At 42.2% G+C, this 15,673-nt stretch overlaps 1 protein-coding gene across 1 annotated transcript; it reads left to right on the forward strand.

Annotated features, from left to right (window-relative positions):
- The first annotated feature begins 816 nt into the window (after positions 1-816).
- Positions 817-13,315, forward strand: LOC142585724 (uncharacterized). The gene is made up of 8 exons (XM_075696700.1): positions 817-1,293; positions 4,116-4,306; positions 5,222-5,403; positions 7,280-7,541; positions 9,700-9,796; positions 10,074-10,244; positions 10,924-11,075; positions 12,546-13,315. Exons 1-8 carry the CDS (start codon positions 1,134-1,136, stop codon positions 12,690-12,692), a joined length of 1,362 nt encoding a protein of 453 aa, XP_075552815.1. The 5' UTR covers positions 817-1,133; the 3' UTR covers positions 12,693-13,315.
- The last annotated feature ends 2,358 nt before the right edge of the window (positions 13,316-15,673 follow it).

The raw sequence follows: 15,673 nt of genomic DNA on the forward strand, positions 1-15,673 counted from the left end.
TGCAAATCACCAACATCATAATCGTTCATCCAAAAATGCTATTTCTTTTCCCGACAAGGCACGAGGGGGAGTGCTTACACATTTATCTTCTTCCTTTCTAATGTGATAAGACTCTATTTCCCTTTCCCTATGAATTTTGTCTTTTCAAATATGGGAGTGCAGTGACACTTGTTACAGTGTCCTGCTAAATGACTCCCATAACCATTCTTTAGGCTACTGCTGTGCTGACGAGCTCTTTCATTGAAGCACAGTCCCGTATGACCTATATGTTTTTCCTCAGCTGAGCGGTATCTGATAGATAACGTTGTGCCTGCACTCAGTGAAACGGGATTTATGATTTGTGGTGCACAGGGGCCTTCTGCACTTTTTCGTACGATTACATATCGAGGACAGCTTACATGCGGCACTGAAAAGCAAATTAATGTTATGTCTATTGGAAACTTTCTTTAGATTGTGTGACAACTTGTGTAAGTATGTCACCACGTGCGCTTGTCTCTTGTCTTTATGTTTCAATGAAAGAGCTCGTCAGCACAGCAGTAACCTAAAGAATGGTTATGGGAGTCATTTAGCAGGACACTGTAACAAGTGTCACTGCACTCCCATATTTGAAAAAACAAAATTCATAGGGAAGGGAAAAGGCAAGAGGGAAAGCAAAATAGTAGAGGCTTATCACGTTAGAAAGAAAGGAGATAAATGTGTAAGCACTCCGTCTATTGCGTTGTCAGGAAAAGAAATAGCATTTTTGGATGAACAATTACGATGTTGGTGATTTGCAGATGTTTTTGCGACTAGGCGTGTGCATGCCTATGCTGAATAAGGTATAAATGGCTGGTGAATTTCAAAGAAACTTCCAGTTGGTAGTCAGCGCTTGTCTGTGGTATTTGTTTCCTAGTGTGCTTGTTTTATTTGTGCTGTTTAACCTCAGTTCTAAATATGAACCAACTAGCCCTCATCAAGATCTTGCTAATGAAAAAGAAAGTGCAGGGCCGAGATGCACTTGCCACCGTGGTGAAACGGACACCCAAGGCAAGTTCAGGGAAGCAAATGCAGAAAAAAAAACGAATCTAGGCAGCAGGGCCTGATGAAAGCCAGATGGCTACTTGGCAGAAGCCCGCCTGGGAACAGCCCACAGAATGAAAACAGGCGTGTTTCGAGACATCATGGCTCTCTTGGCTTGCTCAAAAGCTGGCCTTTTCAATGGATTATGGATATTACTCACAAACACTCTGGTAGTTCATTCCGATGGTACAACTCCGATGTCCAGTTCATACAATACCAGCTCCCATGTGTCGGGTAAGAGTGCTTTATTGATGACATTGTCTGCTATAGATATAAGGAGTGGTGACATGCTTCTAATCTCTTGCTATAGATGTTGAAGGGAATTTTTCATCAATGCTGGTTTTGAAGTGCAGCATAGTATATTACTTCTCTCTAAGGTTGATGTGAGGAGGAGTTGAAATAGCTGCTCCTTGCCATATATGAAAATAACAAGCTCTAGCTAGAATTTAGTTTCTTTCAAATGTAGTTGAACACTCGCCATGCTGTGGGGTCCCCATCGCTACCCACTCTAACATATTTGGTGCAGTCACATGACACGAATATCGTGCATCTTTTGCTTGCCTCTCGAATCGAGTCTGATTTTGTTCAGCGGAATTGTATAAAAGGTGCAATAATTCAGCCTTTAAGCAAAAAAAAAGCTGTTCTTTTTTGATGGGGCTTGAGAAAAACTGACAATTACGAGGGTACTTGAGTTGCTTGTGTTTGACTTGGTTTCCTTGAGTTGTTGAAGACGTGGGTTGAACTACAAGTGGCGCCCAAGAAGCACTGGCTTGAGAAGGATACACAGCCTACTACAGAAGAATGCAAAGTTTCTTTAAAATGTTTTTTGCTGAAGCACCTGGCATGGTTCAGATGTGGATGCAACAGCTATATAAAGTGGCTATGAATAATAAATGATCAAGCAGCTCATCAGCACTATTGTTTGTCATTCTCCCTGCCTTTTCATTTTACAGTGAAGCTGTATATGGTTAGCCGATTCCTCCGCTCATCTGTCACCTGTACGCCGAAAACTCCTCCGGCGCAACTCCATGCGAATGCGCCAAAAAGAAGAGAAAGAGAGGCTCGCGATTGGCTGCGCGAGTAGTGTCATTTTTGCTCTCCGCCGCAGCCGAGCACGTGTGCAGCAGTTTCTCTCCAGCTCTGAAACGGGTAGGTCACGCGTCATACATACTCCTGAGGAGCAGGTGGCTTCCAATCAGCAACGCCCCGAGCAGAACTGGGATTCTGCCGATGCTGCAGCCTGAGCACAAGAACAGGCTCATGCAGCCAAGCGCAAGCAGCAACTGCATACCGAGAATCCAGCTGTCTACCAAGCTGTTGTTTAATGAACCGTTGGGATTAACCCAGTGATAAACACCAGGCCCGCACGTTTCAGCTTCGCTGGTTAACCATCTGTATGAAGTGCTTGGGTGGTGATTTTTTTACATGCATTATGTTACGTACATTACATGTATTATTCCATGCATGTGGAACCGTGCCTTTAAACGGGCAAAGGGAAGAGCTTTGCTGCTTTGAAGCTGCTAAATTACCAGGTGCTGTTACCATACATAACTTATTACAAACTTTATCACTCTGAAAGATGGCGTGCCATATAGTAAAATGTAGAAATTTTCAGATTGAAACAGTTTGTGCATGCACACCAGAGAAAAGCCTGCAAGTGTGCTCGTGTTCTGGACTTGTCAATTGGACATATAAACAACTGGTTTCATCATTAACTACCATTGGCAGACACCTACCATATTTACTTGAGTAAGACCCTATTCAATTCAATTTATTTCTCAGAAGCATCTGGACGGCTTCCTGGCTAAAAGCTGCTAGAGCAGCTTGACAAAAGGCGCAGGAAGCCGTTACAAGGCATAGCGCACAAGACACATAAAAAAACAGGTATAATTGCAAGCAATGGAACCAAACACGATTTCAGTTTAAGAAATCAGTTTGACAAGATACGCCAAAGATCAGCAAATTAAGTATTGAAAGAAAGAAACAAAGTTGAGAACAGGTAACGAAAAGACACAAAGTTGAAGTTCATTTTCAAGTGCACTGTGCGTAATCAGTAGGCATGAAAACACGAAATAAAAAAACAGTATGACTTATAACACGATACATAAGCAATCGCAAACACTCTGTGCATAAATAATACATAACAGGCCAGAAACACGGTGTCAAACCGAAAGGTCACTCACAATACGCTGGATCTTTTATTTAGTTACAATTGCACAACATATGTTTGAAGCCGTCTTCTAGTATACCCAGCAGTATTTTGGTGCTTATTAAGTGTTAGGGGAACTGTGAGCCAGTGACTGAAATTTATAATTCGTACGAAAATGTGGTATCGCCCACATATCAGTGCAGTGCGTTTTAACAGTCGACAAGTAACGTAACGATGCCAGAGAAGAGAGGTAATTAACAATTTTAGTTGATGAAAAATTAAACAACTGCAATAACCGAAATTCATACATTTTATCCGCGCGAAGTAAATTATGCTCTAGAAATGCTTCTTTCGTGGTATCTGTGCGTTCAAGATTTGAAATTTGTCGTATAATTCTTTGTTTGTATGGTAACAATCTTATTTATATTAGTTTTAGTTGTGGTAGCCCAAACCAGGTTGCAGTAGTTTGTGTGAATAAAACAGAGCGTTTTTTTCAAATTCTTGTCAGGGTGTTGCTCCTAGCACGAGTCGTGCATAGGACCACCCGCTAGAACTGTGGACGAAGTCGTGAAATGATATACAGGTGTGAACAGTGGCTACATGCTGCACACACATTTATTCAAGATTCGGCACCACTGACGAAGTTCTACTACACTATTCACCACTACTATTACCGATCTCACTTACATTGTCACTACAGCTTACGATCCCTCATTGGCACACTTCCCAAGTGAGGGGGTGCCGATCTTACACAGGCAAGTATAGTATGTGTTTTCTTCAGTGAGCCATTTTGGAGTCAATTGAGTTAACCTGATGGCTCTACTCTGTTTGCTTTAGTTAAAGGTAATGTGAGGCTTGATTATGTGTGCTAAGCAGCACCACAAAATAGGCGGACTGATTACCACAGGTAGAGAGTTTCCGCTGTTGGAGATGCTCTTGGAACAGGGGCTCCTGCAGCTGCCTCGTCTTCTGAGAGACCAGGAATCTCGTTCCCAAGAGCGGTGGCGGGCTGTTGATCAGCGCCTACAACAGCAGTTTGATGCCATGGAGGCGCGTCTAGCCCTACGCCTAGAGAGTCTCAAAGGGGATGTCGCAAAGGCAAGCAATATGTTCTCACACAAAGTATATGGTTTATTTTTTGTAAAGGAGAGTCGTGAAGGAACAAGGGCTTTTGCCGATGCTTGTACCGAAGACCAGCTCTTGACAGCTGCACTTTTAGTGAAATGCTGTATTGTATTTTATGCTTGAAACTTGGCACCGATTTAAGCCAGGCACATGAGAGAAATGGACATGATGAAGGCCCGTTTGCATTCCTGGTGAAGTTGAAAGAACCTCCAACACATTATTACTCTGATGCCCCAGAGTGATGCTTCCACCATGCAATGAACTAACATAAATAATACTGCTATATGCAAAAAAAAGTAAAATGAAGTACATGTCACAAAATGACGGACACAAAAATGTGCAGAAGGCCTTAAGATTTGCTTGTGACCAATACACTTTCCTGTAATAGTTGAATAGACCAAAACATTTTGGCCTATGTTTCTGCACAACATTCTTATGGAAAGCTTGGGATGCTAAAGTTACTGTTCAAATTGTTTCTTGTGGTGTCTTAGAGTGAGGACATTTACGAAGCAGCTGGCCTGATAATAAATAACTTTGATACAAAAGAGGCACAAGAACTAACTTGAAATAAGACATGAAAATACAGCAACAGCACCTAAAATTTTGAGACCATAGCATCAACGAAGCAGTGTAGTTTGAGAGCACACTACAGTTTACATTCAAAGAAGGTGCATTAATTTAGAAACAGAAAGGTAACGTAACCTTGTGGGTGCTGTTACTAATTTTTCAGGCCGCTCCTCACGTGAGCCCTGCTGTGCTTTAATTTCAGTGACTGTTTGGCCATGCCAAACCTAACTGTAGTTGTAATAGATGCCTGAAGACATACGTACAACTTTACTGAATGATGTGTTACTGAACAAAAAAGTGTGGCACTGTTCTCAAAACTAGGGCCTTGCACTGAATGAACTTCTCCGCGAAGATGTTGAACAGCTCCAGCGTGAGCAAACCGCCTGTCATCAGCATCAGCAGAGGTGTTCCGGTGAGCAAAGTGTACGTCGTAGCCTTGCCAGCATGCATGCCAGCCTTCAACAGCTGCAGCAAAACATTACCGAGCTACTTAAGGATGTCAGGCAAGTATGTATTCACAAAGGTGTATGTGATATGTTACAACACAGATTTGACAGCTGTTGATAGGCACATATCATATTTATAAGTGGGGTATAAAACAGCTGATCTTTATTTATTTGGCAATACCAGCAAACTCCAGTCCACCAAGCTAAACAAAAGACATTGCTTAGACAGAAACATGTAGATGTCTCTTTGGTTTGTCGTCCCAAACTGCCTAGGTCTGCCTGAGATGCTGCTTTCAGCCAATGAGCATTGGCATATGAAGCTTCTTGGACAATCCTGGGCAATCAACAACAAATCAAGAAGACCCGCTGCATCATTAGTGAGGTTGAAAGAAAACTGAAAAGAAGACATGATATAGAAGGCAAGAATTATTTTAATCTAAGCTTCCTTAAAAAGGGTTAACTGTCAGTGCCATCAACAGACTGACATTTAAAGCCTGTGGTATGTTCCTATTTCTAAAACAATTGATGCTGCCTTTTTTATTGAGCCAACAAAGTGTGCACACAAACTTTTAAAAAAGCTTTTTATGTCGGATGCAAAACTCGACTCCTTACAACTCAACTAATGCAACATGACGTAGTTTGTGGCTTAGCGCCCCTTTGGTTCTTTTAGATAGCAGTTCAAAGAGGCAACTACTGCACAGCAAGCCTAAATGGCCTCGTGTGCTCAGCAAATGAGAAAATGCAAGAGGAAAATTCAGTGTTGCATATGAAGCATTGAGTGATTGAGAGGCATATAGGATGTTACACACCACTACCTGCATGGAAATTTCAAGAACGCTAGCAATTTTTCCATTGATCATGTATCTGATAAAGCTTTCACACTGTGCTGCTTTGGTAAGCCTCTGATGGCCACCCTTCAAGTAATGTCACATTTTTACACAAACACATGCACTCTTCCAAGCTCTCCTGTCCCCTCCCTACCTCTACCAGCTGATTGGCTTCCCACACTTCACACACACACACACACACACACACACACACACACACACACACACACACACACACACACACACACGCACGCACACACACACACACACACACACACACACACACACACACACACACACACACACACACACACACACACACACACACACACACACACACACACACACACACACACTTTTCTCCACTTTGACGCTTCTAATGCTAATGCATTAATATGCACTGCACAATTTTCTGATAGCTCAAGCAATGCTTCATATATAAAGGAGGTATGTCATACCTTATACTGCAAGAGACACACTGCAGTGCTAAAACGAGCATTGTTCTGCACACAACTTTGCTTTAGTATCAGAACCAGCCACTGACGGCATTAAAAGGCACCACTTCAACACGCACTCTAGCAACGAGAGCAGAGCCATAGCACTTCCTCACTCAATGCCATCGCATATTGTGTCACATGAAACGTAATGCTTGCTTTCAAACATGCACAAGAGTCATTGAAAATAATTAGAAAATTTTTGACTAAACATGCGTTACCAGAATATAGGAACAAAGTGAGGTGCTGGCGACATCTTGAAACCTTTTGCTCAACCAAATCGTGTGAACATTTTATTGCATACATTTTGCGTAGCTGTTTTCTTGTACCAGTTAGTGTAAAGGCTCCTGCAGTGATGCAAACTTCCCAATTATTGTACATCTCATCTGCCAAGAAGTGCCATGTAGCAGGAAAATGTTCCACTGCATACTGGTGTAACACACAATTACAAGATGTGCTCAACACAAGGGGCATCTTGCAATGCTGTGTTAAACACCGCTGCTTGCGTCAGCTATAGTAATCCAGAGAAAATAAAAACGTTTGCAAGATCTGTTCAGGCTAAAACTCTCTGATAGCACATACAATAATATGCTTCCGTTCTTGTGTTCCCAGGTACATCCACAATCACACCTTCCTGGTAGCAACACACAAGCAGCTGCTAGACGCAGTGAGCCACTTGGAACAGTCGTCTAGCCACCTCCAAGTGTCCTGCACGAGTACAGTGCAAGCTACGAGTGTGCAGCTGCCTCTAGATTGCTGGGATGTGCTGCAAGATGGCCACAACTCATCGGGAGTCTATCGTATCCAGCCATCTGGTTCTCCAGAAGCCATCACGGTTTACTGCAACATGGACAGTGATGGTGGAGGGTGGACTGTAAGCACTGGCAACAAAGCTTGTCCTAAAGCAATTATGTCATGTCCCATTTATATATATTTAAAGGGTGGCCCAGCTAACTTTAGCCAGAGTTTAAAGATATGCAAATGCCATGTAGCTGGACAAAACGAAGGTAATGTTTTTTGCTGTCACTTGGAGATAACTCATTTCTTTCATTCCACCTAAATAGTCTTAATTGATTAACCAACTTCTCAAATAGTATAATTAGATGAAAAGTGTCATAGAGAAAATTGTAGAGTGACATGAAAAACTCTGGATACAGCTTTCTATTGCTCAATACCTGCTACATAAAGGTGTCTTTCCAAGTGTGAAAGAAGCCCGCAAATGCATGCAAAATTGCCGTGCGACTGGCTGCTTGAGGCACTTTGCGTGTATTCGCAGGCTTCTTTCATGCTCGGAAAAACACCTTTATGCAGCGCATATCGAGTAAAAGAAAGCTGCATTGGGAGTTTTTCATGTCGCTCTGCAATTTTCTCATTGACACTTTTCATAGAATTATAATATTTGAGAAGTTGATCAATTAATTAAGACTAATTATGTAATTAGGTAGAATGAAAAAAATCTGAGTATCTTCAAGCGATGACAAACAAAATTACCTTGGTTCTGTCGAGCTACGTGGCATTCACATACTTTTAAACTCTGCCTAAAGTTAGCTGGGACACCCTGTACATATATATAGTGCGAAGAGGCGTTCAATGGGCCAATTTGTAGTTGAAGCTTAAAATGAAGGCTTCTATACCCTCGATAAAAGTGCTACTTCTGAAGATTTTGGTGAATTAGGCTGTATATCTTTGACAATGCTTCACTGTGCCTTCATTTTAAGTGTATATATATATATATATATATATGTGTGAGCAATGCTATAAAGTAAACAGAACAAATATTTATTTTCAACATTTTCAGCCGGTGTACTGATCTTCATCAGTGTTTACAAGAAAATGGCACCTTGGCACTGATAGTGAAGACAGCAGGCTACATGCCCGGTCGTTTTCAGATACATCAACCGAAAGTGACGGTTGTGAAAGTGATTTACTCTTTCTAGGTGCTTTGCTGGACCTCAGCTGGACCACAAAGACGCCGGAACAGGCCGTGCCTTGTACATGTGTAATGTGAGACTGTGTTACTTTACACATGTTGCCTCTTTTCTGTCTCCCTTCCAGGCCTCTTCTCTATTCTGCCCCCCATCACCCTATTCAACTTGCCCTCTCTCTTGCTACAACGGCGACACATGTACCGGTGCTGCACAGTAACCGCTTTCTCCCTTCTTGCCTCGTGTCAATGGAAACCTAGATACCGCTATTCTCCCTTCTGTGCCCTTCCATGCCTTATGTCTCCCTCTTCCTCTTTTTCCTTTTTTTCCTCCTTTTTTCTCACTGGCCTTCTTGCCCTACATAGATGGGACTCCACCTTCCTTTTGTCCTGCATCATTGCCATAAGGCAGCTGTGAATCTTCCAAAGCACCTAGAAAGAGTCAATCACTGTCACAACTGTCGCTTTTGGTTTGCTGTAACTGAGAACGACCGGGCATGCAGCCTGATGTCTTCACTATCAGTGCCAAAGTGCCATTTTCTTGTAAACCCTGATGAAGATCAGTCCACCGCTGAAAACTATTGAAATTAAATACTCGTACCTATATATATGTGTGTGTGTGTGTGTGTGTGTGTGTGTGTGTGTGTGTGTGTTTGTGTGTGTGTACGTGCACGCATGTGCTGTCTCAGTCACTTGCAGCCCATGATGAAAGAAAGAGAAAAGCAGCGACAGCACCCACATCATGCAGTGAGACCACCCACTTCCTGTCATTTAAAGGCTGTCTCAAATTATGGCATTTTTGATGATATAGCCTTGCACAATACACCAATGAAGGGCAGGTGAAGTGACAGAACACTAGAAAAGAGGGAGCAACATGTGCCAGGCAGATTCTGCAAGGGCAAGCAGTTAAGGTGAGAAGACTGGCACCCTGATGCGTGCTCTCTGGAACAGTTCTGGGATACTGTTTAATTCACCACTGTTTTGTTATCGGCGCAATGACACCAGCCATTGTGCACAGAACATCTTATATCACATATAATACAGTAGCATGCTCTCATGCAGAGGTGGCCGATATTCAATGCAGTGCAGCACAACTGCAACAATGCAGGTCGTGCAACGAAGGTTCGATGGAAGCACAGATTTCCAGAGAAGTTGGACCGACTACAAGTATGGGTTTGGCAACACAGCAAGTGAATTCTGGCTAGGTAAGCTCGTGCACCACTACAAAATTAATTCAAAGTGGAACCAAGAAAGTTGGCAGTTACTTTTAAACATTAAAACTAAATTCTGGTGTTTTACGTGCTAAAACTACCATCTGGTTATGAGGCACACTGTAACCAAGAATTCCAGCTTAATTTTGACCACCTGGGGTTCCTTATTGTGCACCCAATGCCCCGGCACATAGGTGCTTTTGCATTCTGATGTGCCCAGGCCATGGCCACTCAGGTCCCACTGCGGGTGTTACTTCGTTTTCTGCTGCAGGAAATAACCAGATCCATCATTTGACATCTCAGAGGCTGTACCAAGTCAGGGTCGACCTAGAAGACTTTGATGGACAACACACACATGCCCTGTATGCTTACTTTGCCATAGGAAGTGAACGTGAGAAGTTTGCACTCAAGCTACTTGGTAAATTTGAAGGTGGAGATGCAGGTGAGTCAAACACTGCCTGTTATACATGCTGAATGTCCTGTTTGGTATGAGAAACAAATGTTAACCAATTAAACCTAAATTTGCACAACAATATCGGTGCTCTGATGACCAGACTACTCTAGCCACAAATAATCAGCAATATATAATAGCTTTGCAACAGCAATACACATAACCGTAAAAGAAAACTAAGAAGGAGCCCAAAGGCTGGATTGGTAAATTACACTTCTGAAACACAATTCAGGACTAAATTGTTTTTCAATAAGCAAGAATTACACTGCATTCTAGAAGAACCGAAGGGTCAATCTAGCAAGTTTTTGAAAACAGCTTCTGTTGTTGTCGAAGATTCGACCCATATACCAGATGGAAATTACCAGCTTCATTAGTATGATTCAAGGTTATGGCCACTCCAAAAATGTATTTAGCATTCAGCTGAACTGCCAGGCAGTGATAACGAGTATTACAGGTAGATTTTCTATAGTTTCTTTGGCTTATGTTCAACTTCAAATGAGGTTTTATGAGACTAACTTGTTGTTTCATCAATAGTGCTATGGCAGGCGTTATTGGATGTTACATTATTTTTCAATAGTCTCCTAAAAAAATATATTATCACGGTTATGCAGTAGTCTGTTCTGTTCGGCTAAGTCAGTTACAATGTCAATGTATGTCACGTAACATAAAGGGGACGGCCTGAGCACGCATGCTGCAATGGCCTTCTCGACGTGGGATGTCGACAATGACCAGTGGGGTGATGGAAGCTGTGCCAGAGACCACCAGGGGGCATGGTGGTACAACCAGTGCGGCAGCAGCAGCCTTAACGGGGACTACCTTCAGGTAACAGGCCTCAGATAATTCAAGTTAAGCTGTAATTTAGATTCTGGCTCACCCTCCAGTACAGCCCGCACAACTGTCTACAAGTAGTTACTGAGGACAGCAAACTGTAGAGTTCAGTAGCTCTGCTTTCTACATATTAATGGAAAATAAGTATATGAAGTAAATGCTGGTATTATGAAGCACATAATATTTCAATTATAAGTCATGTCCTGCTCAACCGTACTCAAGTCGTCAATTAATCAGTTGCTATTGTCTTCAAACAATGAAGTGCATAGTTTCATTTAAAACACTGTCTATGAGCCGTCAGAAAATCCTTGCAAACAAGTGCTGCTAGCTGTGTGTAGTGCAGTGGATGACAATTTCTAAATGAAGTTGTGACTTTGCACATTTTGTGATTAGCCATTATATCAGTATGGTAAAAAGATATGACCTTTAAGGCATGCAAGCACACTCGCCTATGCCAAATGGGGCAGGGCATATAAAAAGCTGCTCAGCAAAGCATTTTGGAAACAGCAAACCTTCAGTGCGACTTCTTGGTATAAGTCTCAACAGGCAGATGAGGCATGTAGCTAACAAATTTGATCAGTCATCCAAAGCTGAACAAACCTACATGTTGTATGAAGAAAATGTTGCACAGCAACACAGATCACAGGGTGGAAGTTCAGATGTGCACTCACAAACATTTTTGTTAAAGTACCGATGTCACATAGTCTAACACCTTAATATTACAAATGATTAGACAATTACATGTTCTGTAACTCATAGAATTTACATGTCAACCTAGTCACTATTCATTCAAAAGCGATTTATACACTAAATATACTTGTGAAAGATCGTGAACAAAAACAAAAAATGCATGAACAATTACGATACTCCCTAAAGTGAATTTTGAGCACAGCTGTTAAGGTGTTTTGAATTCGTGACATATACCGTGGTAAAGAATTCAATTCTTGATGACAGGGTCGTCCTCTTGGCGGCGACGCTGAGCCTCTGCTTGGGCAGCTCGTTTAACAGGAGTCGCAGAGAAAGCATTTCCACCGGTTGCGTCCCTCATTATCCTGAAGGAAAGCGTGAACACGGGCACACGTGGCTTGCGCGGAGTGCATTCTCTAGCGGCAGTGGCACAGGCGAAGTAGCGCATGTGCAATGGGTCCGAAGCCCATGCCAGCACTTTATTTCCATATATGGTATCGGTGGGAGCGCTTGCCGCATGCCTGGTTGCTGCCGTGAAGCATGTCTCGTGTGGCAACCCACTTTCCTCCTCACCCTCTTGCTGCTCTCTCCTCCTGATGCTTCTGTTGCACCCTCATCGTGCTCTCTTCGCTCTCGCCATCTTTAATCCCCCACTGTGCTCCGCGGTCGCTCAATTATGCTGAGGGACGCTGATGCTGAATGCAGGAATGGGCACCTAAGAGCTGTGCTGCAAAATTAGCACTCCAATCCTTTGTTTTTCTAAATCTCATATTGCAGGGGCCTGGCCAGCTGCAACTCCAAGCACCTTACTGGCTTCCTTGGCCTTCTGTACTACGAAGCTCTTCAATCATGCTGCGGCCTGCGCACAGAAAACTCAATGGACCAGAGCAGAGTTCCAAGGCTGCTACAGCGCAAGCAGACTGAGTTAGTTTCAATGAAAGTCTTAGGCGAGAAGACAGGCACTGACAATTTGGAAGTTTGCTACCATCATCATTGCCCCATCAAAGGCCCCATTCGCACATATAAAGTGTAGCCCAAGCTTTATTCAAACGTGCTTTGCCCTTAATAGGACACTAAAGAGAAAAATTACGCGAGCTGTATTAGTAAAGTACCCTTCTACAGCAACAAAAAAGCCACTCTTGCCATTGAAAGAAGCTTGGTAAGCCAGAAAATACATGAGAACAAAAGACAGCTGGCGATGCCACCTTTATGTTCCCGCACCAGCTTGCCATCACATTATTGATTTTAATGGTGTCTGCTCAGGCTTACTTAAAATTTTAATGGTAAAGATGGATGAAATTTAGTAATAAAGGAGCGAACAATGGCACTTAACAAGTTTCAGCAACATTAACTAAGCCACAATGGCCCAAATACAAAAAAAAATATATATATACTTTTAAATGAATGACATCACACTGATGTACTGCTGCTGGAGTTTCGGCACAATATTAAAAGAAAGGAAACTTTAGATCAGGAGTGTGACCTTAATTTTCTCTTCTGATACTCAATCTATTATTGTGAAATTAAAAAAATATTGAGTCTCGAAAGGATACTTTGTCAGTTTACAAACTGACAGTGTGTGTCTCAGATCACTACAAAGGTGGTGCAATACAACAGCTAAGGTTCACTGCAACCATAAAGAACCTTCAAAGGCAACAATAGAGCCATGTCATTGCTGCTAGACCCACTTAGCATTGTAATACAGTTTTAAATCCATGTTACACGACTTTCGTAGCACCTCCAAAGCGTACATAAACGGCCTATTGAGTGTGCCATATTACAGCATCAGGATCTCTGAGCGCACTGCCATCCAAATTATTTAATTCTAAAATAGTGACACTATCTTTTCAAAACTTCCTGATGTATACATACAGTGGCGTCTTCATCTGTTACAGTATCATTTGCTGTGTTTTCTGAAATGCCCATGCACAGACAGCAAATACTTCCCGAGTCAGCATGGTGCACAAAATCCTGTACATTGCCAAGCACAAATGTTGCGCGATAGCCCAGTGGCCAGTGCACGTCACACCCAGCTGCACATTGCCGCAAGGGTACGAGCCCCGGTGGCAGTGGTGGGTGTGGGCAAAGCCGAGGACAAGGAGATGGCTTGACGATGACACAACGATGGCGGTGTAATGGCAAGGACCGACAGGCACAGCAAACCCACTTCTTAGCTTTGAACTGCTGCCATAGTATAACACCTGCCAAAGCTGGACCCAAGTAGTTTAACTCTGTTCGGTTGACAGCATGTTGCGTCTGCCTAAATTTTCTTACCAGCCTTTCGCCTGTTTTTCTTCCTTTTACGTTATTGCACCTGAGGCTGCATTCTCAATCAAACTCTGGCAGTACCACTTTCGATGTACTGCCATCAGCAAAAATGAAAACATGAACAGGAAATGACAGATTAGGATGCCTGTTCCGCATAATTAAATGGAAGTGCAACTTCACACAGCTTTGCGACTGTGCCAATTGTTCATTTTTTACATAATATTGTGTTATAAATGCAACAATGTGCAATGATTACGAATGGGGACAGAGATTAAGTGTCTTGGTGTGTTCTGAAAAATATGAGTGCTTGAAAATTTAGAAAGTTAAAGCATAATTAAACAAGGTCACAAGCATGTTTAAAGCCACAAGCATGAAGATTCTCATGATAGCTGAACAATTCCAGCACCCAAGTTCCCACTAGTAAATTTTGTAAGAAACTCTGTGCCTTCTGACCTACTACAAGGTGACTGGATGGGGCAAAGAATGCCATCACAATGATTACACTGTGCCGGCAGCGTGCTCATAAAACTGCAGATAAAAGTAGCTGTTCGTCACACATAAGAGTTGTGTACCGTTTGGGATCACAAGAGGATTCGACCATTGAATGTATTACCTAAAGCTTCTGTGTTCACTTGCTTCTATTCAGGAGCAGAGTCGTCACAGCGCTCACGTTGAGCTCTGAAAATATCCTTATAAGAGCAAAAGAAAGCTAAAAGATGCAATAGCTTTTTATATAAATATGTTCTGGTTACCAACTTGTAGGTTAGGAACTTCAAAAACCCCTTTTTTGTTCCAATACCGAAGTAAGGAGCTGTAGATACTGTACGTGGTGGAAGTAATCACATCCTCATATTTCTTGTCGTAAAAGAAAGTTATCTTTGTCTAAACACAAATCTATAACAAGAAATATGTAAGGCACTTCCATACAATTCTGCATGCATCCGACTTTATATCCGGAATGAATATTTTATGTAATCAGTTTTGAGTTAACTTTGAAAAATATTGAGGGCTATGTGCGTTATAATGTTGAAGAGGTCTCACTAGGATGCTGCCAGCAGTAACACTGGAATATAGAGCATTTGCATATAGATACTTATATTCATTTTTATACTTGAAAGTTTAGCAAAAGCCAATGTACCAATTTGCTCAGAATACAGGCATCACATTTTGTTTGTGCCCTCCTACCAAACATTGTGCAACACGCTGTAGTGCAATAAGATTAGTTACAGAAATTTAACCATGCCCAACCTACCAATGAAATGCTGCACTGTACATTGGTAAAGTCAACCACATTTTTAATTTTCACCATTTCTTCCTTTCGAAAGATGTCTGCACTTCGTTGCAGATATGTGAAGTTGATGTTCTACATGAAGTTCACGCTTATTGAGGTTTTCATTCTCACTATTAGCTAGATTTTATCCGTCATGGCATGAAAGATTGCCTACATATGAAAATTAAATTGTAAACTGACATGTAGCGGTCCAAGAAGATGAGAAATTACATGTGTTAAAGGGGCCCTGAACCACCGCTCAGGCTTGGCGAAATAACATAGTCCGCAGGAGGCATATGCTGCTGTGAACATCTTAGCCAAGTTTTGCTGTCATACCAAGTTTTCCGTGGCGCTGCGATCACCTTTC

Source organism: Dermacentor variabilis, chromosome 6 (assembly GCF_050947875.1).
Source record: "Dermacentor variabilis isolate Ectoservices chromosome 6, ASM5094787v1, whole genome shotgun sequence".
NCBI lineage: Eukaryota > Metazoa > Arthropoda > Arachnida > Ixodida > Ixodidae > Dermacentor > Dermacentor variabilis.

Excerpts from the sequence above, each read along its gene's own strand:
- LOC142585724 (XM_075696700.1), top strand. The coding sequence starts at position 1,134 with ATGAAAACAGGCGTGTTTCGAGACATCATGGCTCTCTTGGCTTGCTCA. Across the intron at positions 1,294-4,115 it reads TACCAGCTCCCATGTGTCGG|GTAGAGAGTTTCCGCTGTTG; the intron begins GTAAGAGTGCTT and ends TGATTACCACAG. Across the intron at positions 10,245-10,923 it reads ATTTGAAGGTGGAGATGCAG|GGGACGGCCTGAGCACGCAT; the intron begins GTGAGTCAAACA and ends CGTAACATAAAG.